This window comes from Bipolaris sorokiniana (genome assembly GCF_000338995.1).
Source record: "Bipolaris sorokiniana ND90Pr unplaced genomic scaffold COCSAscaffold_11, whole genome shotgun sequence".
NCBI lineage: Eukaryota > Fungi > Ascomycota > Dothideomycetes > Pleosporales > Pleosporaceae > Bipolaris > Bipolaris sorokiniana.
This window is the reverse complement of record NW_006911905.1, coordinates 1183444-1206793: the sequence shown is the minus strand read 5'-3', so window position 1 is coordinate 1206793 and position 23350 is coordinate 1183444. Positions and strand designations below refer to the sequence as shown.

Here is a 23350-nt window from a genome sequence, read left to right as displayed (position 1 = left end):
AAGCGAAAAAACTATAAATTCAGTGTGCCCCGGAATTTGCGTGGAGTTGCCATAGCGGATTGCATCACACGACCTTATAATGCGCCTTTTCAGTATCGCAGGTCTGAGCCTTTTGGCTTCAGTCGCGACCGCCTCGCTGCAAATTGTACCGGGGGCCACGTGGACGGCAGTATGTCAATACATCAGCATGGACTCGACTTTGACTAAGTTGTATCCAGACAAACATCGGCCAACATATCCAAGCTCATGGTGGGGGTATAATAAAAGATGGCGGAAAGTGGTATTGGTACGCTAGATGGCTCAGCATAGTGCATAGTCTGAGCCACCACTAACATCTTCCAAGGGTTGGTGAAGACAAAACAAATGGCAGTTCTTTCCAGAACATCAACTGCTACTCTTCGAGCAACCTTGTAGAATGGACTTATGAGGGCGCTATACTTTCGCGCACCGCATCCGGAGACACGGGCCCCAACCGCGTCATCGAGCGGCCAAAAGTCATCCACAACAAGAAAACCGGCAAATACCTGCTTTGGATGCACATTGATAGCTCTGATTACAAAGATGCCAAAATCGGCGTAGCTATTGGCGACACCGTTTGCGGAAAGTATACTTACCTGCGGAGTGAGAGACCGCTTGGATTCGAGAGCCGAGACTCGGGTGTGTTTGTCGATGATGATGGAAAGGGCTATTTGCTGACAGAGGATGTACGAATCTCCCTATGGCTTCTCGATATCTACATGTTACTAACGAAAGTAGCGCGCAAACGGTCTTCGCATTAATGCTCTTTCCGACGACTATCTGAACATCACAAGGAACGTCTACAAATGGGCCGAAAAATACGAGTCTCCAGCCGTGATCAAGAGCAACGGTGTATACTTCATGTTTGCCTCGCAACTTACCGGCTGGAATCCCAACGACAACTACTACAGCACCTCAACCTCTCTTTCTGGTCCATGGTCTGCATGGAAAAAGTTCGCCGACTCAGGATCCAACACATACGCGTCTCAAACCACCTTTGTCCTTCCCGTTGGCAACAGTTTCATGTACATGGGCGACCGATGGCACAGCGAGAACCTCATGAGAAGCACGTACATCTGGCTTCCGTTGCAAATCTCCGGCACAACTGCGACCATGAAGAACGCGGTGAACTGGATCATCAATCCCAGCACTGGTGCCATGACTGCCGGACCCACCGAAAACTCCTACGAGGGCGAGTCCGCAACACTAGCTAGTGGCGCACGCACAATCTCATGCTCTTCTTGCTCAGGTTCGCAATCAGCGGGGTATATTGGCGGTACATCATCAGGCGTCATCACCTTTGCTAATGCTCAGTATTCGGCTACCACGCGCACTACGCTTAGGATTAAGTATCTCAATGGTGATAGCTCGCAACGGTATGCAGATGTTACAGTTAATGGAAAGATGCAAAAGGTCGCTTTTGTTCCACATGGCGGAGGCGACCCGGGGAGTTCAGTTGTGCACGTCGACTTGAAGCAGGGCAGCAATGAGATTAAGATTGCAGGAAACAATGGAGGGTGGGGACCTGATATCGATCGGGTATTTGTTCCTGTGAATTAAGTAAAGGCATATAGTCTCGGCCTTTACGAACAAAATCTTTCTCTGGAATAGAGTCAGGCTTAGTCTAAGGAAGTCAGAGATGTGTATATAATTTAGCTGAGCCATGATTCTGACGACATCCGAAGTCACCTCTCATCTTGAACATTTTTACTAGTGATGCCTCTAATCACGCTTCTCAATTCGAAGAGATGTATCTATGAGTGCATGGATATCTAACATGACGTGAATCTAAGAAATACATTTGTATACATGACGAGCTGGCCCGCACTCGTCTGAGCACTCATAACAGGGTATTATGCACATCTAAATACATAGCACAAGCAAGGAAAAGATATCTCAGCCGCAAAAACCGTTTATGCAGTGAAGCTCCTCGCCTTGACCGATCGTGCAGCAGCCTTGCCAGCCATCTTGCTAGTGACGAACTTGGCCGCCTCGTTTGCATTTGCTCCATACGACAGATGGGGCGGCAGAATGATAGCCTGACCAGCGCAAATAAGATCGCCGGTTGCACAGATAACCTTTGTGTTTGCAGCAGCGACTTTGCCAACAGCCTGGCCGTTGTCTGGGTCGCCGAAGATGACAGCGCTGGAGACAAAGGCAGAGTCGTCAGCGCTAAGCATGGCGGCTGCATTGTGAACGAGTTGACCTCCCTGACTTTGGGACTGTTAGTATACATCTCGGTAATCTCATGAAGATATGCAATTTGAGAAGAAGAAACACTTACGAGTATCCTGCCATGACCAGTGTCGTGTCAGGGCACTTTGCCTTGACTTGTCCAACCATCTGCGCCATCAACTTGCTGCCACCGGCGTCACCGCCAACAAGAAATCCAGGTACATCTGCTGGGTATTCAATACCCTGAACGGCTACGTTTCCACCCATCATTGCGCCGACGGCAGAGACAAAAGGCGGACCTGCGACGGTGCCCATGTTGCCGATCTCAGTGGTACCACGGGCGAAGAGAATGGTCATGGCCTTGCATGCACCGCCATTCTTGACGTCGTTTTGAGTTGACGATATAAGAGCGGCCGATGCGGCTGTCGGGAGAAGAAAGAGGATTGACTTCATATTGATAGTTGTGTGTATTGGATAACCGATTTCGTAGGGCGGGATATATATATTAAATCCTGAATAATATTAAATAATCGAGGTAATTAGATAAGTGTTCGTCGCTGAGAAGAAGCTTAGATGATGATGAGGCTCTGGTCTAATCTTCCAGGGCATATCCTCCCTTCTTATAAGATAGCCTGCTGCATCTTAATTTGAAGCTGCCGAGGCAAATATGGTAGTCCAAGACTTTGCGACTCATAGTATACAAGCAGACATGTTTCCAGTTGCCTTCCAAGAACTCATCAAACATCATGCCGCTCTTCAAATAGCCCATTCGATAGCTGCCAGTCTGTTCTTGAGACATATTCTACGAGCCCTTCCCTGTCGAATGAGGCTCCCCGGAACCGTCCTCAGTCTGGAGCTGAGAGCGGTAGGACTACAGGTTGGCGGTTGTAACGGCATCACTAGCGTGCTTTGTGGTATGTAATGCCGGAGTTTGGAGCGCCTTGTTTGTGTGATGTGTGGCATGGGTGGAGTAGGTAAAACAGGCAAAAGGTCAGCAGGCTCCACAACCACGATCTCGTGTAGAATACATGAGACCAATTGGCAAGATTATATGGTCTTATGATCCAATCAATGCGATCACTAGCATGGCAGGAAGCGGTATACTTGGACGAACTCTGGAAACCTCGCCAAATCCTATATCAAGAAGATTTATCAGCTTATAAGGAAGCATTCAAGACTTTACTGCAGCATTGGCAACCTCGGCATGTGGCTAAAGTAGTGCGCCACTCGACTGAGAGCTGTCGCGGGGGTCGTTCAACAGTAGCGGTTTCAGCTAGTCGTTCCACGTTTTCAGCTTTCGGATCAAACTGCGTTTTACAACAGAGCATGTGAACACAGTCACTCAGATTCACGGAAGGATCAGCTTCCGAGAGTGATCTACCGGCCTTGTTGGCGAGGTGGAGACTGTGTTTTGGATCTGCGAGGCTTGGTGAGCTTGTTCAGGCGGCAAGGCTGCGGGTACCGCTGGAGACACGATCGTGTGTAAGATCGATGGTTCAGAGGCATCAAGGTTTTGAGACATTGGAATTAGAGCCTAGATCTAGCCCCATTTCAGAAGGCGGGTGAGCTGTGGTGCGATGCGGTGCAATGCTGCAAGCGTCCAGGACCGTTGATGAAGGCAGGACAACAAGCGAAGCGCATCCACATGGATTGGATCTTCTAGATAGCTTACAAAGTAATAGAAAGGTCGCATGTTCTCATGAATGTTTTGGTATACATGCCTGCGGGATTTCGGCAATGATGGAAAGGCAAAAGGGCGTAATCGCCCGCTTCGGCTTAGAAGTAGAGGATACTGTTTTATGCGCTAGTAAGGAAAAGTCTAGCCTAACTAAGCAGGTATTCATCCTACTAGGTAACGAGACCGAATTCAATAAAGTAACGATGTATAGTAATATTAGGATTCTCTAACTTGTGGTACTTCATTCCCTATGTTTGAGGAAATATTAGTTTTAGGAAGAGATATGGTCCTCCCAGCACCTTGACTAAATTACTATGTAAATTTTATCCTTCCATAAGTTCCCTTGATGAAACCCAGTCAACACAGCCTTCTGGCACGTGAAGATTAGCCTGCCACAGTCCGGTAACTTCCGCACCAGTCTTCCGTTGTTCTTTTTCGGTTTCAGTACTCTCTTCTTCAATTTCTACTCCGATGTTACCAACCTCAGCCAATCTGGCCTTGTAGTTGACAAAATCTCTCAGAATAAGTAAAGTTCCCCTATCCGTCTCTTGTCTCTCATATATCGTACTCTCAGTGTGCGTGGTTTGCTTGTCGCCCTGATGTTTCAGCATCTCCACTAACCCATAGCCATTCGCATTCTGCCAAAACTCATATACGCATCCACCAGAGAAGATGTGGCTCATTAAGGATGAGTACAAGGCAGTTGTTTCGTGGAGAAGGCGGAATTTCTTAGATTTGTTGCCGTATTCTGACAAGAATATCGGTATGGAGGTGCCGCTGAACCTGTGAAGCTACACGACAAGTTCAGACTGTGCGAACAATGTCAGGATAATTAAGGCCTACCAAGTCGTCATACACAAGTCGAGTCACATCCGAAAGCTCCTTCAAGTCGTAGTTTTTACACTGTAGTAGCATTAGTGTCTAAAATCCCTTTAACTCTTGAAAAAAATACTCACCGTCCAGAAATCGATCGAGACATGATCATCACCGGTATTTAGATACTCCAGCATTTCCTGGTCTCTCGCACGACAGCTTTTAGAACAGCTGCTACGGGCAACGTAGCATCATTGGTGATCAGTTCGTTACCGGCCAAGATACCCAGCGTATTCGGAAAGCTAGCCATCACATCTATTGTCTTGAAGAAGGATGTCATGGTTTCGGGGTTGTAGGACTTGGTTGGAGCCAGACGATTAATAGAATTCAATGCTGTTGAGACAGCCTTGGTGAGAGCGTATATGGTCAGTTCAGTATATACACACAACAAATGACAAGGACTATACCCACCGTGAGGACGTATATCCCTGCTTCTTCAAGTAGTTTCATAGCCTGGGTATGGTCTTTTGTATTGTTGATGGAATCTTAATATAAAAATCAGCTTCGTTATAACTCTGATTGCCGCTGCGCCTACAAACAAAGAGCGTATTCAAGCCGAGCTCCTTAAAGAGAAGAATATCTTCTCGAAGTTCCGCGAGGCGATCATCAGAAATGGGGTCAAGTATAGAATGCACTTGGTATGCAACACCTCTTACGAAAAACTTTATCTTTAGTATCAGGCTCAGTGGCATCGAGCATCGACGAGGCGAGGTTTACTCGATCATCGCCTTTCCAGAAGAAGCGTCCGCAAATGTGCATAGAAGGGCACGCGATCCCGGCGCTCATGTTCAACAGATATTCGGCGGGTTAACTAAAGCATAGCGATTGATCGGAGTGGTAAAAGCCAAATTTAACACAGCACCACTCCCTCGGTCATGCAATCGTCCTTAGTGCGCGTGTTGAGGAGTAAGGCGAAATGACTTGATGACCAAAGAGACGGATAGATGAGAATTGGGCACGACAGGTAGCGATGTAGGGATGTAAAGGGGGTGCGAAGAGCTGCTTACTGTGAACTGGTAGTTGTTGCCGTGTGACGTCATGTACTGCTGTTGACATGACCTATCTTCGTATGTGCCTCAAACTCCAAGGGAAATTATGACATATGCTTCGTCTGTAGAGGAGCAATACACAAGCTCTAGGCAAGGAATTAGCGTACGAAACTTGTTTATAGCGTGTGTATATAAGAGTAGTAGTGCTAAAACCTCAATTGAACCATCCTAAGATAACAAAGCATATATTTCTCTCAGCCGACGCTATAGCAGATAGCTTTTAAATCTGTCAACTTCCTTCAAATGATATAAAACGCTTCTTCTGGGCTAATAAATGTATCATCATTTGAGTAGAAACAGAACATGGATTACAAGAGAAACAAGAGCTTTGAAGGAGGAGTTCTTCAGTTTCGCTATAGCCGCACACGAAATCTTACCCCTCGGCCGCTAATTCTACATTAGGTGTTGGAAATTCGGGGCCTGTTTACCCGCCCATGGCTGCCTGGCACATGACTCATGTACTTGCGCCCTTTGTACGTGGGTCAAATCCTGTGACGACAGCCTTATAAATGCCTCACGCTCAAGCATCTGTATCAAGAATATTTATTTCCTATTCATCAAATTACAGCGTAGTCCATTCACATATACAATATGCCACTAGAAGTCCACCGCATCACGTCGCCAGACGACTTGAGAACTTTCGCGGTAATCCAGATTGCCGCTTTTGCAAGTGGGGGCGGCATAGCCTCTTTGCTCAATCCCGAACCCGTCACCGATGAACATATCAAGAAATACACCGAAAGGCATGTCAAATCCTGGCGCGACGAGCACGATGTTGTCTATCTCAAAGTGGTGGATACGGATCTAGATGGCGGCAAGATGATTGCTGGTGCGAAGTGGCGCATCACCGAGAAAGAGAAGACGGAAGAGGAGGCGCAGAAGATGTACCCGACTCCTGAAGGAGACGATCTGAACAACCAGGCGCTTGTAGACTTCCTGGGCTTTTTGTATAGGGCAAGAAAACAATATGTGAATACCAAACCTATTTGCTGTAAGTCATCATCTATCGCAAGTCACAGAGAAACTACGCTAATCCCAATCAGTCCTACAAATTTTGGTAACAGATCCGGATCATCACCGCAGAGGCGCAGGATCTATGCTGCTGAAGTGGGGTCTCGGCAAAGCTGACGAACTCGGTCTTCCTGGTTTCTTGGAGGCATCGCCTATGGGTAAGCCACTGTATGAGAGAATGGGGTTTAGGACTCAGGAAACCGCGGTATTTGATCTGACGAAGTACGGGGCGGAGGGTGAGGACACGAACACGATCATGATCAGGGAACCGTCACCAACCAAGGCGTAAGATGATAATGCGACGAATACTGTGAGTCGTTCGCCAATGCCTCAATAATACCGACGAATAATTGTCAAACCTCTATAATGAAACCTATACATAAAACGGAGGCTCATTACCACGATGGCTTTTATTCATCGGACCATGATCACTTGATATGCACGGCCACGTGTCTCTCCCGTAGTTTCTCAAGTCTCATGGCAAACTCCGACTTGGCGTCTCTTTGATGGGGCATCGTCCAGTTTGCCAATCCCTCTAATCGCATCTCTGACAACTTGCTCATAGTCTCAAGCGCACTAAAGAACTGCTCCACTGTCTCCTTGCACTCCTTATACTCTTCTTCGACTAGCACAGGCCGTATCATAACAAGAGACTTGATCTCTAACACTGCCTCTCCCGCCAAAGAGAAAAAAAGGACAGCATCGTGTATGCCGAGAAACCCGAGCTGAAACGTTGCGCACAGGTAGGAAAGCGTTTCAGCACGGATCTGGCGACACGTGCGAAAGATAGGGAGATGAACTAGCGTTGCGCCAAAATGTTCGGGCTTGGTACAGTTTGCTACGAGGATGGACGGTAAGTCGGGGTAGATGCTGTAGGCGTAGATTTGGTTGCGAAGCTCGCCTGGTAGATCTAGGAATGTGACGCGGGCCGTTTTAGGCTTCAGTACAATTAGCAATCTGCGCGCCTACACTCCCGGTGCAACTTACATTTTGATTACCTGTTCTTCCTTCATTCCGTTTGCTTTGAAGCCACTTTTTGATTTTCATTTTGCTGATGACGGTGTAATGGCCCTGGTCTTGCTCTCATTATCAAGGCTGCCATGGTTCGACGCTTTGCCTAATTAGGACAGCATCACCCAAGGTTTGGTAGTGGAAATTGATATAAGGTCTCATCAATGATAACTACATCACGCACTTCTTTATATAAATGAGTTTTGGCAATATTTGTGAAATCGAGGGCTCATGTTCGTTCATCCTACAGCCCTCCCTGGCCTGATGTCTCGCGTTCACCTGCGATATCTTGCTCTCAAGTTACGTTGCATCTTTCATGTATTCGCGGCATTCGAGCTCACAAACTTATGATTATGTTTAAATCAAATCAAAACACTAAATTGGAAAAAGCTATGTGCATCAGAGATTAATGAATACTTATTCATCCTCGTCCTCCTTTTTCCGCTGACGATTAAGCTCATCAATCACTTTCTTACCACATGCCAGTACCTCCATCGTCCGACTCTTATTGTCGTGATCCCTCGTCTCGGGGACCAAGAAGTAAGTTGTCACTGCTCCAGCAAGCATGAACGCACTCATAACCTGCAGAACGTGTCCGAAATCCCGGCGCTCCTCCCATTTGAGGTTGCCTCCGTCGCTGTCTCTGCCAGTTTGAAAGGCATATGCGATGAAGATCTGCACAACCCATGAGCCCAGCTTTCCAGCCGCTGCAGCTATGCCATGACAGGTACACCGGTATCTTGTCGGGAATATCTCAGCAGGGATTATGAATGTGGTTACATTTGGTCCGAGGTTGAAGGCAATGTGACTCAACACATAAAGAATGATAAGTCCGGATCGGCTGTTGTCCAAAAGCGTTGTCCATGCACTTCCAGTGACGATGAAGAGTACGAAAAGTACTACAAATCCCCAGAATTGGATGACTTTTGGCGAGACATACTTGACAATCTTGATCATCAAAAGGCCGCCAACGACTGTGCCGATGGAGACCATAACCAAAGTGTGTTTGCTGTTGCCGCTCAGGGTCGCATATACTGATTGCTTTTGATCGGGGTTCTCTTCCCATATATGGCTGACGATTTTCGGCGATGAGAGTCCTAATCCGTAAACTGGCACAACGTTAGTGGCGGTTCAAATGCGCTATTCCGGCCTACTTACACGCGAAGTCAAGGAAAAGCCAGGCTAGAGATGTTCCTAGAAGGTAATGCCAGTTCTTCTCTGTGATGAAGAAGTTTCTGGCGTCTGCCCACGAAGCGAGTGGAGGAACAAAGTCAGGGTCGCCGGGTAATGGCTGTACTGACTGAGGCTCATGTGGACGGTTCCCATCGTTGCTGTTGCGATGCTCAGATTCGTCATCGCTGTAGACGATCTCATCAGGCGGTATACCCGAAGAGGTAGATGAACGCCGTGACATTGGCCTGGCTGAAGCTGGATGTTGCACAATGTTCCGCATCTGGGCCTCACCATTCTCTGGATTTATCTCAGGCGCGCCAAAATAGTTTGCGGTATCCTCAAGGGTCTCCTTTGTATTCTGCAATATGTCCAGTGTGTACCTTGGGCTTTCGGGGATCGTGAACCGGAAGGCAAGAGCAATGGTGGCCGGTATAACCCCGATACCTATGACCAACCTCCAAAGTCGATCGATTGCGCGGAAACATTCCAAATCATCATCCCGACATGCTGGTAGTTCTTTCTCAATCCTAGGTTTGTATGCTTCCACTGCTGCTAGCGACAAGACATTGGCGAGCAGCTGTCCTACAGGTTGAGCGAAGAAGACCCAGCTCAACATGCGCGCGCGGTGTTTTCGAGGAGCAAACTCAGCCGTGATAACCTGGATTTGCAATTAATATCTATTCGTCTAATATAAGAGAGGCATCACTGTACCGCACTTAATGGATAGTCGGCACCGATGCCAGCCCCTACCTGGTGTCAGTGTACTCAATTTTGCGTCAACAAGTTGTATGCGTACCCATGATTGCCCGCCAGGTGATCAACCACCCCCCAATCGCCATACTAATTTTCTCGCCGTTGGAACTCATCAACAGTAGCATGGTGCCGACTATGACAATCACCAACTCGAGCCCGTACATTTTGCGTCTTCCAAGAAAGTCTGCAGCAACGCCGAACCCTATCTGTCCGAGCATTGTGGCAGCAAGTGTTGAACACATCATAGCAGTCTTGACTTCTGATGGTACAGATGGCATACCATTATCGAGATTACGCGGCCAGTACACATAGCCTAACATTGGGGTAACAACATTCAGGGCGAACAGGCCGAATGCGTCGGTCAAGAAGCCTATGCCCGCGACTACGACCACCCAGATCTGAAAGGGCGCGGCATCGATTGTGGCCAGTGTCCATCGCCGCCGCCTTGTTTCCTTGCAGGAACATTAGTCCAATGAATAAGATAATTCGACTTCACACCAAGACTTACAGGAATACCACTGCCTCCAGCCGTGAGGTCCTCTACACCGATTTGATGACCCTTTATTGGTCGCGTAATCCAATTGCGGAGACCCATGGTCACGTGGATATGGTCTCACTATTCAAGTGTGTCAGATAAAGAAAAGATCAGTTGTATGTTGCATCTGCAGCAAGTTCGGCTCACGACTGCCTTAATCATATCGCAGATGAGCAAAGCCTCAGCCACATTTACAGATCATGCCGCACACAAATGACTGGATATATGCACTGCCCCGTTTAACAAGGCAGACCGGTCAACGGAAAGATAGCTACGTGGACCGGCACTCCTCTCTCAGTTGCTACACTGGCGAACAACCCGTTTCCGCTCGCCAAAGTCAGACTTGGTGGCGTTCATGGCTGTATCGAATCACGCTTAGGTCTCGATTGAGATGGCTAGGGTTCAGCGGTCACCATTAATGGAAAGGTGTAGTGCTGTCTGCATTGCCTTTGCATTCGACACGGAGGTGCTTCCAGCAGTGTTGGATTGGTGGAGCTCAGGGCAAAGGGGCCATGTAGATATGACTATTCCGTAAACCAGTCTCATGGAAATAGAACCCAGCCCATGCATTTTCGTGGGAAAGCCCCGCTGTTCCGGGTAATGAGGGCGCGAGGTTGGGATGGTCGACGATAGCCGTTCGCTTCCCCACGTGTTGTTGTTCGACGTCTCATTGAACGTTGGGCGTCCAGCCTCGGTAGCGCCACATGTATCAACACGACCTCCTCCGTCCCCTGACCAACTCACGATGGGCAATCTTGTCATCCTGTCTTGCAAGGCTTCGACAAGCGTGTGCCTGGCCCGCAATCGATCGGCAATCAATATGCTGAGCCACCCCCATATGCCGCAACGGCCTCGCTTGGGACAGCCTGGATCCACGCGTGCTCACAAGACGGGGGCAAGCTCAGGCGACACTGCCTACAATACTGTCACCCTCTTCTGAGAGCCTTGCGCTTCCTCAATGTTGCACTCTACTGAATACGAAAAGTTCCCTGTGCATGAGCAAACCCTACACTGTTAGTGTTGCGCTCCAGCGCGGCGCAAGACGACCACCATGTCTTTCGGATGCAGCCCATCAGATGTGTTGAAACTACTCGAGTTCTCCACTCGGGTATACCTTGCTTTCAAAGGTACATCGCTTACCAAAATCGCATGACAAAGCTCAGGACACTGACCCATGCCTAGATGCCAACGAGAATTCAGAAGCACAGGTGGCAGGCCTGGTGAAGGAGTTCACTGCCTTTCACACCTGCTTGGTCGAGCTGGGTGAGTTGATGAAGCAGTATGGCCAACCCATGCCTTTTCCCGTCAAGGAGTTCGAGGCAACACTCAAGAGATGTGAAAAGACGCTCGACCCATATGCAGATCACCTGGTCGACAAGAAGATGGGCGTCAAGAAGTTCATTTTCACGATCAGATACATGGGTATGGAGAAAGAGATAGACGGGCTGAGGAAGCAGATCACTGGCCACTACCAAGCATTGCACATGTGCATATCATTTCTACAACTGTAAGTTTCGCAATGATCCCCAAGACGGTATTACAAGGCTAAGAATCCACAGTCGCTTGCATCTCGAGGCAACCAAGCAAACTCAACGTCTTCTCGACGCCGCACCACCACGTACTGTAACCCTGGGAGGCCGTGCTTACTCAACCAGTGCACTAGGATTTTCATCTCAACATACACCTCTATCGCTACCTGCACCAGATGAGCATCCACTTTTCAGCGAGTGGGTGATCTTTGATCGTTGGTTGCAGAGCGAGGACGAGCGCATCGCTAGAGAAGCAGAGCACTCTCGCCCCCTATCACTAGGCGATACACCTGCTGCTCTACCAAGCGACGATGACCAGACTGCTGCTATATTATACCATCTCCGTCGACAAGTTGATGATGCTATCCTGATTGAGGAAAACCGCACAAAACGCATGACTGCTGAGAAGCGATCGCATCTTTCGCCAAGCGACGCCATACGACAGGAGGTTCGCAACATGCCACCAGCGCCTTCACGTACGTACACTTTAGATACCGATCACTCTGGAAATTTTACCGGTTTTGGCCAGCATCAAATGAGCAGTTCCTCGGAAACTGCTCGGCCAAGTTTAAGCATCCCATTGTCACACTCGCCTCCATCTGTTGGCCCACGTGGGGATTCATACTTTGGCTCTATAGATTGGGCTCAGTCTCCCACGGATACATCTGCCTCGTACGATGCAGGCCGCACGTCTGTTTCCACCAACAGAAGCAGCATGAGCCATTCTCCAGGATCACAGCCACGCTCCTCGAGTGCTGACTTAAGCCCTGGAGGAACTATTCCAGAGACCCTAGCATCGTACAGTCTGCGACGCAGTCTATCTCGCACATCTCTAGCAACAATGGCTCTGGGAGAGGCCGCACTCGACTGGAAACGCATCTGCCGCTCCGTCGAAGTCGAGCGTAAATCTGTCAAGTACGGAGCCGAAAGCCGCGACTGCGACGTCCGATGGCGATACCGCGAAGACACCGGTATATCCATACGCGCCGTATACCACTCCAGTCAAGATGGCAAGCTTCGAACATGGATAGAACAGCACTTCCCCGCTACGGGCCCATCAATCCCACTCACAACTACCTACCCTGACGGCGCCGTCTCCATCGACTTCCCACGCAACTCCTTCGGCAAACTCGACAAGCAATACACGGACATCAAATACACCTTCTCGGCCTCCGACTCCGCTGAGAAATTCCAAACCCTGCTCTATACCAACAACAGCGCCGACGCCGCAGACCTCAAGTTCGACAGGCCCATCTTGACTATCTCTTCCGACAAGAACCCCACAGAGTGCCGCGGCCGCAACCTCCGCCTTTGGCACCGCACCGAAACGCATCTGGAAGATGACGGGCCCGTGGCTTTCGACGTGCTCGTGCTGCTATTTTATACGAGTGCGCTGGAGGAAAGGGGGCATTGGGTCGAGGAACCGCACTATGCATTTGAGTGGCTCACAGACGCTTGCATGAAGAAGGAAAGCGAAAAATTAACCCTTGTCTTTTCAAAAGACGCGTCGCGCTGGAAGTCGGATAAGCTGTTTCAGCGCCGCAAGTCCTCAGGTGCTAGCACCGTCGCTGTGCCAAGGAGTCCCGCGTCACCATCTTCTTCGTCTTCTTTTTTTTCACCGCGGAAACGGAACGATTCGATGGAGATTCCACAGTTGACGCGCGCGGGTACCAAGGCGTCTGTTGCGTCGAATGAGTCGTTCAAGACTGCCCTCACGAGCGCGGCGCATCCGGGGCGCTTGGGCAATCTGAATCGGTTTGGGTATTCGGAGTTGGAGATTAAGTTTCAGAGTAAAAAGGATCGCAGGGCGTTTTTGGAGGTCTGGGCGGAGTTTGTGAAGCCGTTGAGGTGACAAAGTCGTTGGTTTGTGCGAAGGGGGACGGCGTTGGGAGAGTAAAAGAAAATATGTAGAATATGTTAATAATTTATCCTTAAACTGTACTTACTTTGTCCCTTGGTAGAATATGTGTGGGATACTCTTTCGTGTATGATTAGAAATAGAGGAGAAGAAGAAGAAGAAGAAGAGATGTCTCGCATATCGGATTTATTTACTACACATGCGGATACATCTTACATATACAGAGTCCCCCGAAACCCTTTGGGAATTTAAAAAAAAACGCTAAGTCTAAATTTTCCCGCTCAACGGAAAAGATGAAAAAAAAAACTGAGGAAAAAAGGGGGGATCTGGTGGGCACGTTTACTGCCCGGTTCTCATCAACTCAACAATGACAAAAGGGAAAAAAAAGATCGTGTGTAGCTACATGTACTCGCGCTAGCGAGCCCAGAGAGACAGAAAGACAGAAAGGGAGTAAGTGGGCAAAACCAACAATCAGCGGCACATGTTCGCCCTCTTAACCTTCCCAAACTCCTCAACAAACTCCACCTTACCCTGCTCATCATAATCAATCCTAACCTGCTGATTACTGCTCACCGACGGATCGCCATCCTCGAGGTAATTCAGGGGCTCGAGCCGCATGGCCGAGTGCGCGGAGCTGAACATGGTGACGGGAAGGTCATTCGTTCCTGGTATATGGTGCATTCCTAGGTTGAACCAGAGGACACTGTTTATTAAAAATCTCGTCAGCGATTTTGGTTTCTTTTTGTTGGGATGGTTGTGGTGGGGGTGGGGTGAAGGTGAAGATGGATGGGGAAAAGGGGGACTTACACATCTTCCTGCTCCAAACTCTCCTTGTTAAAGAAGGTTGCGAAATCTACCAGTGGGTCTTCTCTCTGGTACTGGTTCAGGCCGTCGGCGGCGCGAGGCTCCGTGTCTTTTTGCTTGGTGATGTAGAGATCATGGGTTACGAATGCACCTGATTTACCGGTGTTTGTGGAGTTTGTTTGGGTAAGGTGGATGGCGCCTGCTGCTCTCTTGATGCGGTAGCCGGGGTACTCGCCGAAGCGGTTGGGGGTATCTTTATTGACGACGGCGTACATGGTGTTGTCGTTTTCGGCCCAGTTGATTTTCGAGTGGGATTCGTTGTCGATGAAGGAGCGGTGGACTTTGAAGGTGTTGTACTTGCGGCCAGTGCTCCAGGGGTAGTCGGTGGTGATGGGTTTGAAGGTAAGTTTCTGGACGCTGTTTTTGCGGCCGTTGATGTCGAAGTCGGCTTTGAAGGTGAGCGTGTGGTCGTGCATGCTACCGGAGAGGAAGTCGTGGATGTGGAAGCCGTAGTCGGACTGGTTTTCCCAGTATGTGGAGGAGATGTAGCCAGAGAAGCGCGAGGAGACTTCGATGGCGCCGTCGTAGAAGAAGGTGTAGTCGATCAGGAAGTCGTAGTTGCCGACTGTGGCTACGGTTCGCATCGTGAACTGGATGTTCTTCGCGACACTGGTGTGAGGTGTGTATTGGCCAAAGGAATGGCGGCGAATTGGATATCCTGGGTCAAACTCAAAGATGCAAATGGCATCTTCAAGGGTCTTTGTATCATTTCCCTCGTTCCATGATGCAGGCAGATATGTTGCGTAGCTTGGACAATCATAGCCCTTGATGAGAGGTGTCAGCGCAGCTCCCATACCGTCTGTGGTGTCGTAGAATGTTGCTTGGGATGCAAATGGATCCGAGCCTGAGTAGGCTGTCAACGCTTCCTGGAGGGAAAGCTCGTACAAAATGCGCTTTCCTTTGTATTTGATATCAAAGAGTGACAGTCCCCGATCAAAGGCAACGTTGTGGTAGAAGCTAAAGTCCATCCAGGAAATATAGTTCTCATCGGCATCGATGCGAAACCTTTGGGCTCCTTGTGCAATAGATGTGGGAGGCGGCTGCTCATCCAATGGAAGTGGACTTCCATCCTTATCAGTGGAGGACCATTTGCCCACCACATTTGGCGAGGGCTTTTTGTACTTTGGAGAGTTGATCGCCGCCCGGAACTCTTCTGTAGAGGAATAAAATTTCCCAGCTGAGTACCAACCGGCAACGTTCCAGTCATTCCAATCTCGTGAGGATATATCGAATTTGATATTGAATCCAAGTGGTGCGATTGTAACGCTGCTAAGTCCCTCGGTGGGAACACCATAGGTCGCAGCCCAGGAAATGATACGGCCATCTTCATCTTTGGATGGATTGCCGAGACGCATACCGACAAGTCCACTCAAGAATGTCTGGAGCAACGTTAGTCATTGCTCGGGTATGGTTTTCACGAGACATTGCTTACTGTATTGAACAAGCGCTGTGAGATGTCCTCGTGTGCAGCCGCAAACTTCGTGAGGAACTGTGTCACTTCATTTGTACCAGAATACAAGGGATGCACTTTTGTTTTCCCCGCGTGAGTATTTTGAAACGGAAAAGTGAGCGGCTTGATCGTCGTTGCATATGTAGCTGGCAGAGGGCCAACCATGTACTCTTGCCAGAACATGTCAGATGTATTGGTAGCACCACTCTGAACTGTAGCGCGTGCATATCTTCCAGGCGGCTTTGCGTATCCGTCTAAGTATTTGACTGTTTCGGTTTTGTTGGGCTCCAAAAGAGTGAGTTGTATACTGAGGGCTGCTCAGCATGGTATTCTTGTTCGTAATTATTCAACTTACACATAACTATCTTGACTAGATCCCTGGTTGCCATTCAACTTCAACTTTTCTTGCAAGATATCGTTGGCACTTGTCGTCTCTTCCTTGGAAAGTGATCTCCATGGGTTGGTGACTGGTGCGTTCAAGGTAGGCTGTCGAGGTTGAGTACAGGCCTGCTGCGCTGCGGTTGATGAAACAAGGGCAGCTGCGCCTAGTATGATAGTAGACGTCCACATGATGATTGAAGGATGGGGAAAGAGATGTTGAGGGATTCTCATCACTGGGACTTCAACATGTTATATGGGGTTTCTGTTCCTTACGCAATTCTGATAGTGCAATACGGCTCAAGCAATTGTGCTGTCCTTACCTCCTGCGCATGCCCAAGAACGGTCTGACGTTTCCGTGATTGAGCGTCTCGGCTCAAAGGGTGTACCCTGTATAACGCTATTGCTATATTGTTTTTCTTGCGCGGCGAGTACGTACAACAGGAAGCGATCGACGGGTTAACACCTTGACGAGCTTAGTCGCAAGAATTAACTTCAGCGTCGGAACAACAATAAGTGTGGATCGTCAATTTGATGATGCTACCTCGTCAAATTGAGATTTTGTGGCTTGCCAAGCTGAATATTCACCATATCAAGAAGATATCCGGTGCCATCCGGTTATGTGCAGATAGCTGGTCAGTTGATAGAGTGTGTGATCCAGACCGTGCCTACTACCTACCGTACTTTTCTCGAGCTCGGGGCAGATTTTTCACCGCTGAAATCAGTGTGCAACAAAGAACGTGCCAGTAGCAAGAATTGCTGGGCATTTTGGGGGCCCAAGAACCGGTAAGACGGCATTCATTGGCGTGTCATGATGGCCATGTTCGATATTACAGTTTTAGCTTAGGTCAACACACACGTAGTCTACTGCTGTGAATCTTTTATTTCAACCGACCTAACTCCCTCCTGGTACGTTTTCGTAAATAGCAAAAGTCGATACAATACACTCTATCCAACTGTCGCAACATTCTTTTCTACGTTTTACTTCACAATGACTGTTTTCTTCCTCTTGCCCTTATTCTACTAGCCCATTGTCTATACTGGAGCTAGTTGTTATCTTTGTTATGCTGAATCTCATACATTCGAATATTTCAACGGACTTAAGACCGTTAGAAGATATATTCATTCTTTGCATTGTGCCTTGATTACATTGCCTCTTCATTTTTGCATACCCGTTTACTGGTTTCTGTAATAACCGTCGACAGGACCAACGGCTTTTACTGCGCGCCCTTACAAAGACCATAGTTAAAAGCAATCTCGTGGAAACGGCTGTAGAAAAGGAATTCGCCGAGACTCCAGCAACAAAATCGACGATAGGTTCACGGAGACATTTGTTAAACGCATCAATGCTTTATGCAGGTTTGGTTGTGCGTCAGGATAGTAGGGACGATTTGTGGCTATGACCATCACAAAGCATGATTGCAAGGCAGAAAGATTGGCTCAATAATGAATGCAGACTAAAACACAGATGCAACATGCTTTGACACCACTCTGCCATTGGCAAAGAAATCAGAGTCTGAATAGGGATGCCCGTGCTGGGGAATGCACTCTGATACAAATGACAACTGTCTACCCTTATGTCTACCAGGCAATCTGGGGCATTGGATACCCGCAATTGTGCTGGTGTCTGGGCATTGGATTATGCCGAATACGCCGGGGTCCAATCTGAATATCTCTTCCCAAGTACTTGAGTTGATCTGCCCACAATGCGAGTTCATTCATGTCTGGGAAGGCTCTGTAAACTTTCCGCACATATTGCGAAAGACCTTCTATTTCTTGAGCCAGAAAGTACGGGTCTTCACTTCCTGTGTCCAAGCCCAACTGATAGTGGTAGTGTATGTTGTGAAATGCTTCGAGTATTGAGTGTACGATGGGCGGAAGAATATACCCTAGGTCAGCAAGACCCTCACCCAATCCAGGCTGATGGTAGTCAGGAGAGGCATAGGTGCGATCATTAGACATAAAACTTACAATCCTGCCTGGTGCCCTACAGAACTCACAGCATCGCGTGTTTGCAAGGTTGGGAAAAGCCCATCGAGGTGCTCGCATATTAGGCAATGCCCATGGGTCGCAAAGGCGGCGCGCATGAGCAATGGGGTGTGGCAGTTCATGGCCAGGCGACCACAGCCAGGGACAGAGATCGTGTGCCATTTGGAGAAATGTAATCAATCACTATGGAAGGGAATATATTATTTGGTACAGCATAGATGCTTCACCGTGCAGTGGAAGAGGATTGCAAAGATGTTTATATGATACTATCAGGCGTTCTGTTTTGTCATGTTATACACCCGGTGGCCCTACTGCGGCTTGCGCAACAGAGAGATAAGGGTGTTAACTTAGAAAGCAGATGATGGTGCAACGCAAACACTGGTGGCGGTGAGCAAGTCAAGTCATTCTCTGCATGTCAGTCCATAGTCAGTATACAGACACCAGACAGACCAAGGAAAAGCGGTTCCTGTTGGGTATGGATTCCAAGGTCCAGGATGTTAGAGCAAACAAGTTAACAAAGTCATGCCCAGTGTGGCATTGATACCGCCACTCGGGGAAGTTTTAGCAAGTTAAGGGCGTACAATGACACGAATCAGTAGGCTTTCAGATGCTTACACATGCATAGTCATGCTGCGTTGAAGAGAGCCGATTTCCGTAATTTTGTCTAGATGAGGGATGTACATACTAAGTGCGAGACGAGACGAGGCGAGGCAACAGTCGGAAGAGGGATGGCGGATGGGCATGGTGGAGATGTGGTCCGGCACACGCGACGGCGCTAACCCGTTTTGGGCCCACTTAACGCGTCGCGTCGCGCCTTCTTCAGCTAAGGCTGATGTCTCATGAGCTCCTTCCATTACCACCCCTCGCTCCTTCCACACCACACACCACACACCACACACCGCACCCACTGCGCCTTCTCTCAAGAACACGCCATGGCTTCTACTGTTCTTGGAAAGAGGACTCGCAGCTCTACACGTGTCGACGCTTCCGGTACGAGCATCAGCATCCCGATAGCCCTTTCCCTTTCAACACGTCCCTAACGCGCTACACAGATGCAAAATTGAACGTCGCAACACGGTCAAAGCGGAGGACGCAGTTTGTCATTCACGATGAGGGCGAGATTGAGAATCCATTCGTCACCCCCAAAAAGCAAAATGCTCAGATCGAGGATGCAATGGACGTGGACGAGCCCGAAGAGAAACCCTCCACACGGCGCCGAAGGAAGACTGGGACGACACCTGCCAAAAAATTCGAGCCATGTTCGCGATTTCCCCTGTCATCCGCCAAGGAAAACTCGCCCCAAAAATCGCTGGTCGATATACCGGAGAAGTTTGCGCCTACTCCCTCAACTCCCAGACATCGCGACGCGCTTGCTGCCAAGGTTGCCGTCACACCACGACATCGACTCATTATTCCCGGCCGACCACTGACACCCCGCACGCCACATACCCCAGGAACCCCGAGACATACTGCTCCCACCGTCTACAACGAAGCGCGACAAGTATTTGCCAGAGGCTCGGCGCCTGCGGTACTCTTTGGACGTGAAAATGAAAAGAAGGAACTCCAAACATTCATCACCGCCCGCACAAAGGGCCGCAAGTCTGGATGCATCTACGTCTCGGGGCCTCCGGGTACTGGAAAGAGCGCATTTGTCAACGATGTCTGCCGTACAGTATCAGACGATGATTCTGTTCAAACCGGATACATCAACTGCATGAGCGTTAAGAATGCTCGTGATCTCTACAGGACGCTGCTGGAGGAGTTTGTCGACATTACCGAGATCGTCGAGGGCGAGGAGATGGAGGCACTCAAGAACGTTTTCATGCAGCGCGAATCTTCCTACGTTGTTACCCTGGACGAAGTGGACCACCTCTTGGAGTTGGACATTGACCTCTTCTACAACATCTTCGAATGGTCGTTGCAAAAGTCTTCCAGTCTGATTCTTGTCGGTATCGCCAACGCCCTCGACCTTACAGATCGATTTCTCCCACGACTCAAGGCCCGCGGTCTCAAGCCACAGCTCCTTCCCTTTCTTCCATACAACGCAGCGCAAATATCTTCGGTCATCACCTCGAAACTCAAAGCACTCCTCCCAGCAGGCAGCACCAGCCAACTACCATTTCTCCACCCCACCGCCATCATGTTCCTCTCCAAAAAAGTCGCCGCCCAATCCGGCGACCTGCGCAAAGCCTTTGACATCTGCCGCCGAGCAATCGACCTCATCGAAGCCGACACACGCGACCAACACGCAAAGAAAGCCACAGAAATCACCCCTTCCCCCACACCCTCCCCCTCAAAAGCACCCTTGGTAGAAAACGACAACCTTGCCTCCCTCGCCTCCCGCTCCCCCTCAAAACCCAAAGACCTCAGCACCGCCATCGCCGCCTCCCTCGCTTCTCTTACAGTCGAAACCGCGCCCCGCGCCACTATAGCTCACATGGCCAAAATCACCGCCGCAGTCTTCAGCAACGGCACAAGCCAACGCCTCCGAAACCTAAACCTCCAACAAAAAGCCGTCCTCTGCTCCCTCTCCGCCATTGAAAAAAGACGTCGCGCCACAGCTGCAGACACCGTTTTATCTACTCCATCTCGCTCACACACCACATCCCCAACTATCAAAGACCTCTTCGAAGCCTACACTGCACTTTGCAAGCGCGAAAACATTCTCCACCCGCTCAGCAGCACAGAGTTCCGCGATATCGTAGCCAGTCTGGAGTCGCTATCGCTTATTTCTGCTGTAGACGGCAAGGCCGGGTCCCTCGATGTTTTCTGTGCTGGCACCCCGAGTCGACGCGGGAGGGCTAAGGCGTTTCCCGGTGTGGTGGTCGAGGAGCGTAGAGTCGCAAGTGTGGTGGGTGAAAAGGAACTCGCTGAATCGCTTGTGGGACCTGGTGCTGCTATCCTAAGGGGTATCTTGGAGGCTGAGGGTGTAAGGTGAGAGAGATGTGATACGTACAGAGTTAGGCCATGACTGCTTTTTTTTCTCTTCTTCTTCTTCTTCTTCTTCTGTTGTTTTCACCGAGAAATGGGAGTTCGTGTATGGGACATGCGACACGTTACCCCCCTTCCTTCCTTCCTGTTTTGTTGGAAGTAATGGGGTTTAGAAATATGCTTTCATGAGCGAAAAGAGCGGATTTGAGTCGCATATTGGCGCTGGTTTGGATAATTCGTTTTTTTGGTATCATAGCGAGCGAGTAAGTAAGCGACTTGGAGCATTTGTTTAGCGTAGCATACGGATGGTGTTTGTTTGGCATTGTTCAAAACTCGATAGGCAACGAGGTAGTTAGGATAGTTTAAATCAAATCACACCAAAGCAGTAAAAAAACAGCACGAGACAAGAAAGTGTGTATGTATGTGCATGTGCAAGTGGTATCATTTACCCCCAATCTATCCATCTATCCTTGAATCCAAACTTACTCCTCTTCCTCCCCCTCCTCTCCCTCATTCTTCTCCTGCCGCAGCGTACTGGTGGGAACTTGACTCTCACCCCCCTTCTTGCGAAAAACTGCCTGCATCCAACAGCGATACATTTTCAGTCTGCGCTGCCGATTCACCAACATGCGTCTATCAACCCCAATATGCGCAACCTCAAAGACATGTCTTTGTTCCGCCTGCTCTTCGAGCCGCACCTTTTTGACTTGATCTTGCAATTGCGATTCCGCGCCCTCTCCCCCTTCCTCCTTCTCCTCCTCCTCCTCTGCACTACCACCAGACGACATCTTGCCAGCCCAGATATTCTCCAACTCCTGCTGCTCAAAAAAGTAAACCCTCGTGCCATCTCCCCTCACATAAAAATTCTCCTGTAAGTACCTCCCCTTCTTAAACCGCACCTGGGCGAGATCCCCGCGGCCGTAGTCTCGAAATAGCACTTGCCCACCCGGCTTGAGTACGCGCCAGATATTATCCACAGCCTGCGCCCACTGCTCCGGACTCAGCGCACTAAAGATGAAAATCATGAGCACGACATCGACACTGGATTCCGCCAGGCCAGGCGGTAAACCCCCGTTTTCAGCGGTAGAAGGGGACGCGACGTCCCAAACATCCGCCTGGATACGTGCCGGGTCGTAGAGTTCATGATTCCTGATCAACTCAACCGCCTTCTTCGAAAAATCACACGCATGAATCTTGAGCCTCTGATTCCTACTCCTCTGCAAAATCGGAAACGCACTATTTCCCGCGCCAGCGCCCACTTCCAACAGCGTAGCCTCTGGGCCATCTTCCTTGCCGAGCTCTTCTAAGATCGGAAACTCCTGCGCGAGCCACTTTCGATTTTTAAAAAAATTTGTCTTGTTGTTTTTGTAAAACTGGTTCCACCATTTTTCAGGCTGAGCATTGTAGCGCGAGCGGTCAAAGTCAGACACGGGTTCGGAACGCTGCTTGGAGTATTGCTCTTCGGAGAAGGCGAGGTAGGTGGAGTCGACGGTGACGTGGTCCCAGGCGTTGAATTCGAAAATGTCGTCGCCTTCCTCGAGGTACCGGGAGCCGAAGGCGAAAGGGTCGCTGCGCTTTTGGTTGTTGGTGGGATCGTGCGAGCGGGATTGGGGAGCGCGGACGGGGGCGAAGGAGGCAGGGACGCCGTAGGCGTCGTTTTCGGCGGGGGGCTGTTGTTGTTCGGTGGAAGTGGAGGAGGGCTCTTGCGTGGAGTCTGTGGCTTCAGACTGTGGTGGTTGTGATTTTGGTGTAGAAGCCGAGTGTGGAATGGGGTCGGCAGTGACCGCGAAGCGCATGTGCTCCATGGCTTTCGATAATTGTTGTCTCGGCTGCGGTTTCTTTGACACGCTGTTGTCTGTCTGAAATCTTGCGTCGCTGGATTGGACTGAATCCGCGCTTCCCCCTACATCCTTCTCCAGCCCCTTTGTGGCATCCATATCAGCAGCCATTGTGTCGTTGTAAAGTTGCGTCCTGTCGCGTATATATGCGGGGAGGGGACCAGGAATTCTTAGAGGGGTACTCGCTTCGCCCCTCCATCGAGGCGCGAAATTTCCCACGCTAGCAACCCCCAAACC

At 49.5% G+C, this 23350-nt stretch overlaps 10 protein-coding genes across 10 annotated transcripts; 4 read left to right on the top strand and 6 right to left on the bottom strand.

Moving 5' to 3' along the window:
* Positions 1–79: 79 nt before the first annotated feature.
* COCSADRAFT_147716 (carbohydrate-binding module family 35 protein) lies at positions 80–1707 on the top strand (the record flags this gene model as incomplete). Its single annotated transcript, XM_007704293.1, has 4 exons — positions 80–169; positions 219–286; positions 344–704; positions 757–1707. The coding sequence occupies 4 exons, from the start codon at positions 80–82 to the stop codon at positions 1576–1578; spliced, it is 1341 nt and encodes a 446-aa protein (XP_007702483.1). The 3' UTR covers positions 1579–1707.
* An 18-nt stretch (positions 1708–1725) lies between these two features.
* On the bottom strand, positions 1726–2795 carry COCSADRAFT_38975 (carbohydrate esterase family 5 protein). The gene is made up of 2 exons (XM_007703970.1): positions 2303–2795; positions 1726–2232 (listed from the first exon to the last, which is right to left on the bottom strand). Exons 1-2 carry the CDS (start codon positions 2644–2646, stop codon positions 1932–1934), a joined length of 645 nt encoding a protein of 214 aa, XP_007702160.1. The 5' UTR covers positions 2647–2795; the 3' UTR covers positions 1726–1931.
* A 1364-nt stretch (positions 2796–4159) lies between these two features.
* On the bottom strand, positions 4160–5738 carry COCSADRAFT_201684 (glycoside hydrolase family 72 protein). Its single transcript, XM_007704292.1, has 6 exons — positions 5462–5738; positions 5280–5406; positions 5156–5229; positions 4899–5090; positions 4715–4774; positions 4160–4662 (listed from the first exon to the last, which is right to left on the bottom strand). Exons 1-6 carry the CDS (start codon positions 5528–5530, stop codon positions 4195–4197), a joined length of 990 nt encoding a protein of 329 aa, XP_007702482.1. The 5' UTR covers positions 5531–5738; the 3' UTR covers positions 4160–4194.
* Positions 5739–6288: 550 nt separating this feature from the next.
* COCSADRAFT_122618 (uncharacterized protein) lies at positions 6289–7508 on the top strand. The gene is made up of 2 exons (XM_007704291.1): positions 6289–6784; positions 6837–7508. The coding sequence occupies exons 1-2, from the start codon at positions 6385–6387 to the stop codon at positions 7091–7093; spliced, it is 657 nt and encodes a 218-aa protein (XP_007702481.1). The 5' UTR covers positions 6289–6384; the 3' UTR covers positions 7094–7508.
* A 701-nt stretch (positions 7509–8209) lies between these two features.
* COCSADRAFT_122613 (uncharacterized protein) lies at positions 8210–10336 on the bottom strand (the record flags this gene model as incomplete). Its single annotated transcript, XM_007704290.1, has 5 exons — positions 8210–8924; positions 8974–9646; positions 9700–9734; positions 9785–10193; positions 10250–10336. 5 exons carry the CDS (start codon positions 10334–10336, stop codon positions 8233–8235), a joined length of 1896 nt encoding a protein of 631 aa, XP_007702480.1. The 3' UTR covers positions 8210–8232.
* A 991-nt stretch (positions 10337–11327) lies between these two features.
* COCSADRAFT_183295 (uncharacterized protein) lies at positions 11328–13716 on the top strand (the record flags this gene model as incomplete). Its single annotated transcript, XM_007704289.1, has 3 exons — positions 11328–11403; positions 11459–11783; positions 11836–13716. 3 exons carry the CDS (start codon positions 11328–11330, stop codon positions 13655–13657), a joined length of 2223 nt encoding a protein of 740 aa, XP_007702479.1. The 3' UTR covers positions 13658–13716.
* Positions 13717–13835: 119 nt separating this feature from the next.
* On the bottom strand, positions 13836–16565 carry COCSADRAFT_122608 (uncharacterized protein). Its single transcript, XM_007704288.1, has 4 exons — positions 16333–16565; positions 15960–16284; positions 14471–15906; positions 13836–14366 (listed from the first exon to the last, which is right to left on the bottom strand). Exons 1-4 carry the CDS (start codon positions 16545–16547, stop codon positions 14135–14137), a joined length of 2208 nt encoding a protein of 735 aa, XP_007702478.1. The 5' UTR covers positions 16548–16565; the 3' UTR covers positions 13836–14134.
* Positions 16566–17936: 1371 nt separating this feature from the next.
* COCSADRAFT_162686 (uncharacterized protein) lies at positions 17937–18506 on the bottom strand (the record flags this gene model as incomplete). The annotated part of the gene is made up of 2 exons (XM_007704287.1): positions 17937–18275; positions 18327–18506. The coding sequence occupies 2 exons, from the start codon at positions 18504–18506 to the stop codon at positions 17937–17939; spliced, it is 519 nt and encodes a 172-aa protein (XP_007702477.1).
* A 708-nt stretch (positions 18507–19214) lies between these two features.
* On the top strand, positions 19215–21675 carry COCSADRAFT_183293 (uncharacterized protein). Its single transcript, XM_007704286.1, has 2 exons — positions 19215–19334; positions 19397–21675. The coding sequence occupies exons 1-2, from the start codon at positions 19277–19279 to the stop codon at positions 21280–21282; spliced, it is 1944 nt and encodes a 647-aa protein (XP_007702476.1). The 5' UTR covers positions 19215–19276; the 3' UTR covers positions 21283–21675.
* Positions 21676–21688: 13 nt separating this feature from the next.
* COCSADRAFT_38965 (uncharacterized protein) lies at positions 21689–23264 on the bottom strand. The gene has a single exon (XM_007703969.1). The coding sequence runs from the start codon at positions 23222–23224 to the stop codon at positions 21758–21760; it is 1467 nt and encodes a 488-aa protein (XP_007702159.1). The 5' UTR covers positions 23225–23264; the 3' UTR covers positions 21689–21757.
* Positions 23265–23350: the final 86 nt, after the last annotated feature.

Excerpts from the sequence above, each read along its gene's own strand:
- COCSADRAFT_122608 (XM_007704288.1), bottom strand. The coding sequence starts at position 16,547 with ATGTGGACGTCTACTATCATACTAGGCGCAGCTGCCCTTGTTTCATCA. Across the intron at positions 16,285-16,332 it reads TCTAGTCAAGATAGTTATGT|TATACAACTCACTCTTTTGG; the intron begins GTAAGTTGAATA and ends AGCAGCCCTCAG. Across the intron at positions 15,907-15,959 it reads CACAGCGCTTGTTCAATACA|ACATTCTTGAGTGGACTTGT; the intron begins GTAAGCAATGTC and ends ACGTTGCTCCAG.
- COCSADRAFT_201684 (XM_007704292.1), bottom strand. The coding sequence starts at position 5,530 with ATGAGCGCCGGGATCGCGTGCCCTTCTATGCACATTTGCGGACGCTTC. Across the intron at positions 5,407-5,461 it reads TCTGGAAAGGCGATGATCGA|TTTTTCGTAAGAGGTGTTGC; the intron begins GTAAACCTCGCC and ends CTAAAGATAAAG. Across the intron at positions 4,663-4,714 it reads GACTTGTGTATGACGACTTG|CTTCACAGGTTCAGCGGCAC; the intron begins GTAGGCCTTAAT and ends CTTGTCGTGTAG.
- COCSADRAFT_38975 (XM_007703970.1), bottom strand. The coding sequence starts at position 2,646 with ATGAAGTCAATCCTCTTTCTTCTCCCGACAGCCGCATCGGCCGCTCTT. Across the intron at positions 2,233-2,302 it reads CTGGTCATGGCAGGATACTC|TCAGGGAGGTCAACTCGTTC; the intron begins GTAAGTGTTTCT and ends ACAGTCCCAAAG.
- COCSADRAFT_38965 (XM_007703969.1), bottom strand. The coding sequence starts at position 23,224 with ATGGCTGCTGATATGGATGCCACAAAGGGGCTGGAGAAGGATGTAGGG.
- COCSADRAFT_183293 (XM_007704286.1), top strand. The coding sequence starts at position 19,277 with ATGGCTTCTACTGTTCTTGGAAAGAGGACTCGCAGCTCTACACGTGTC. Across the intron at positions 19,335-19,396 it reads TACACGTGTCGACGCTTCCG|ATGCAAAATTGAACGTCGCA; the intron begins GTACGAGCATCA and ends CGCGCTACACAG.
- COCSADRAFT_122618 (XM_007704291.1), top strand. The coding sequence starts at position 6,385 with ATGCCACTAGAAGTCCACCGCATCACGTCGCCAGACGACTTGAGAACT. Across the intron at positions 6,785-6,836 it reads GAATACCAAACCTATTTGCT|TCCTACAAATTTTGGTAACA; the intron begins GTAAGTCATCAT and ends AATCCCAATCAG.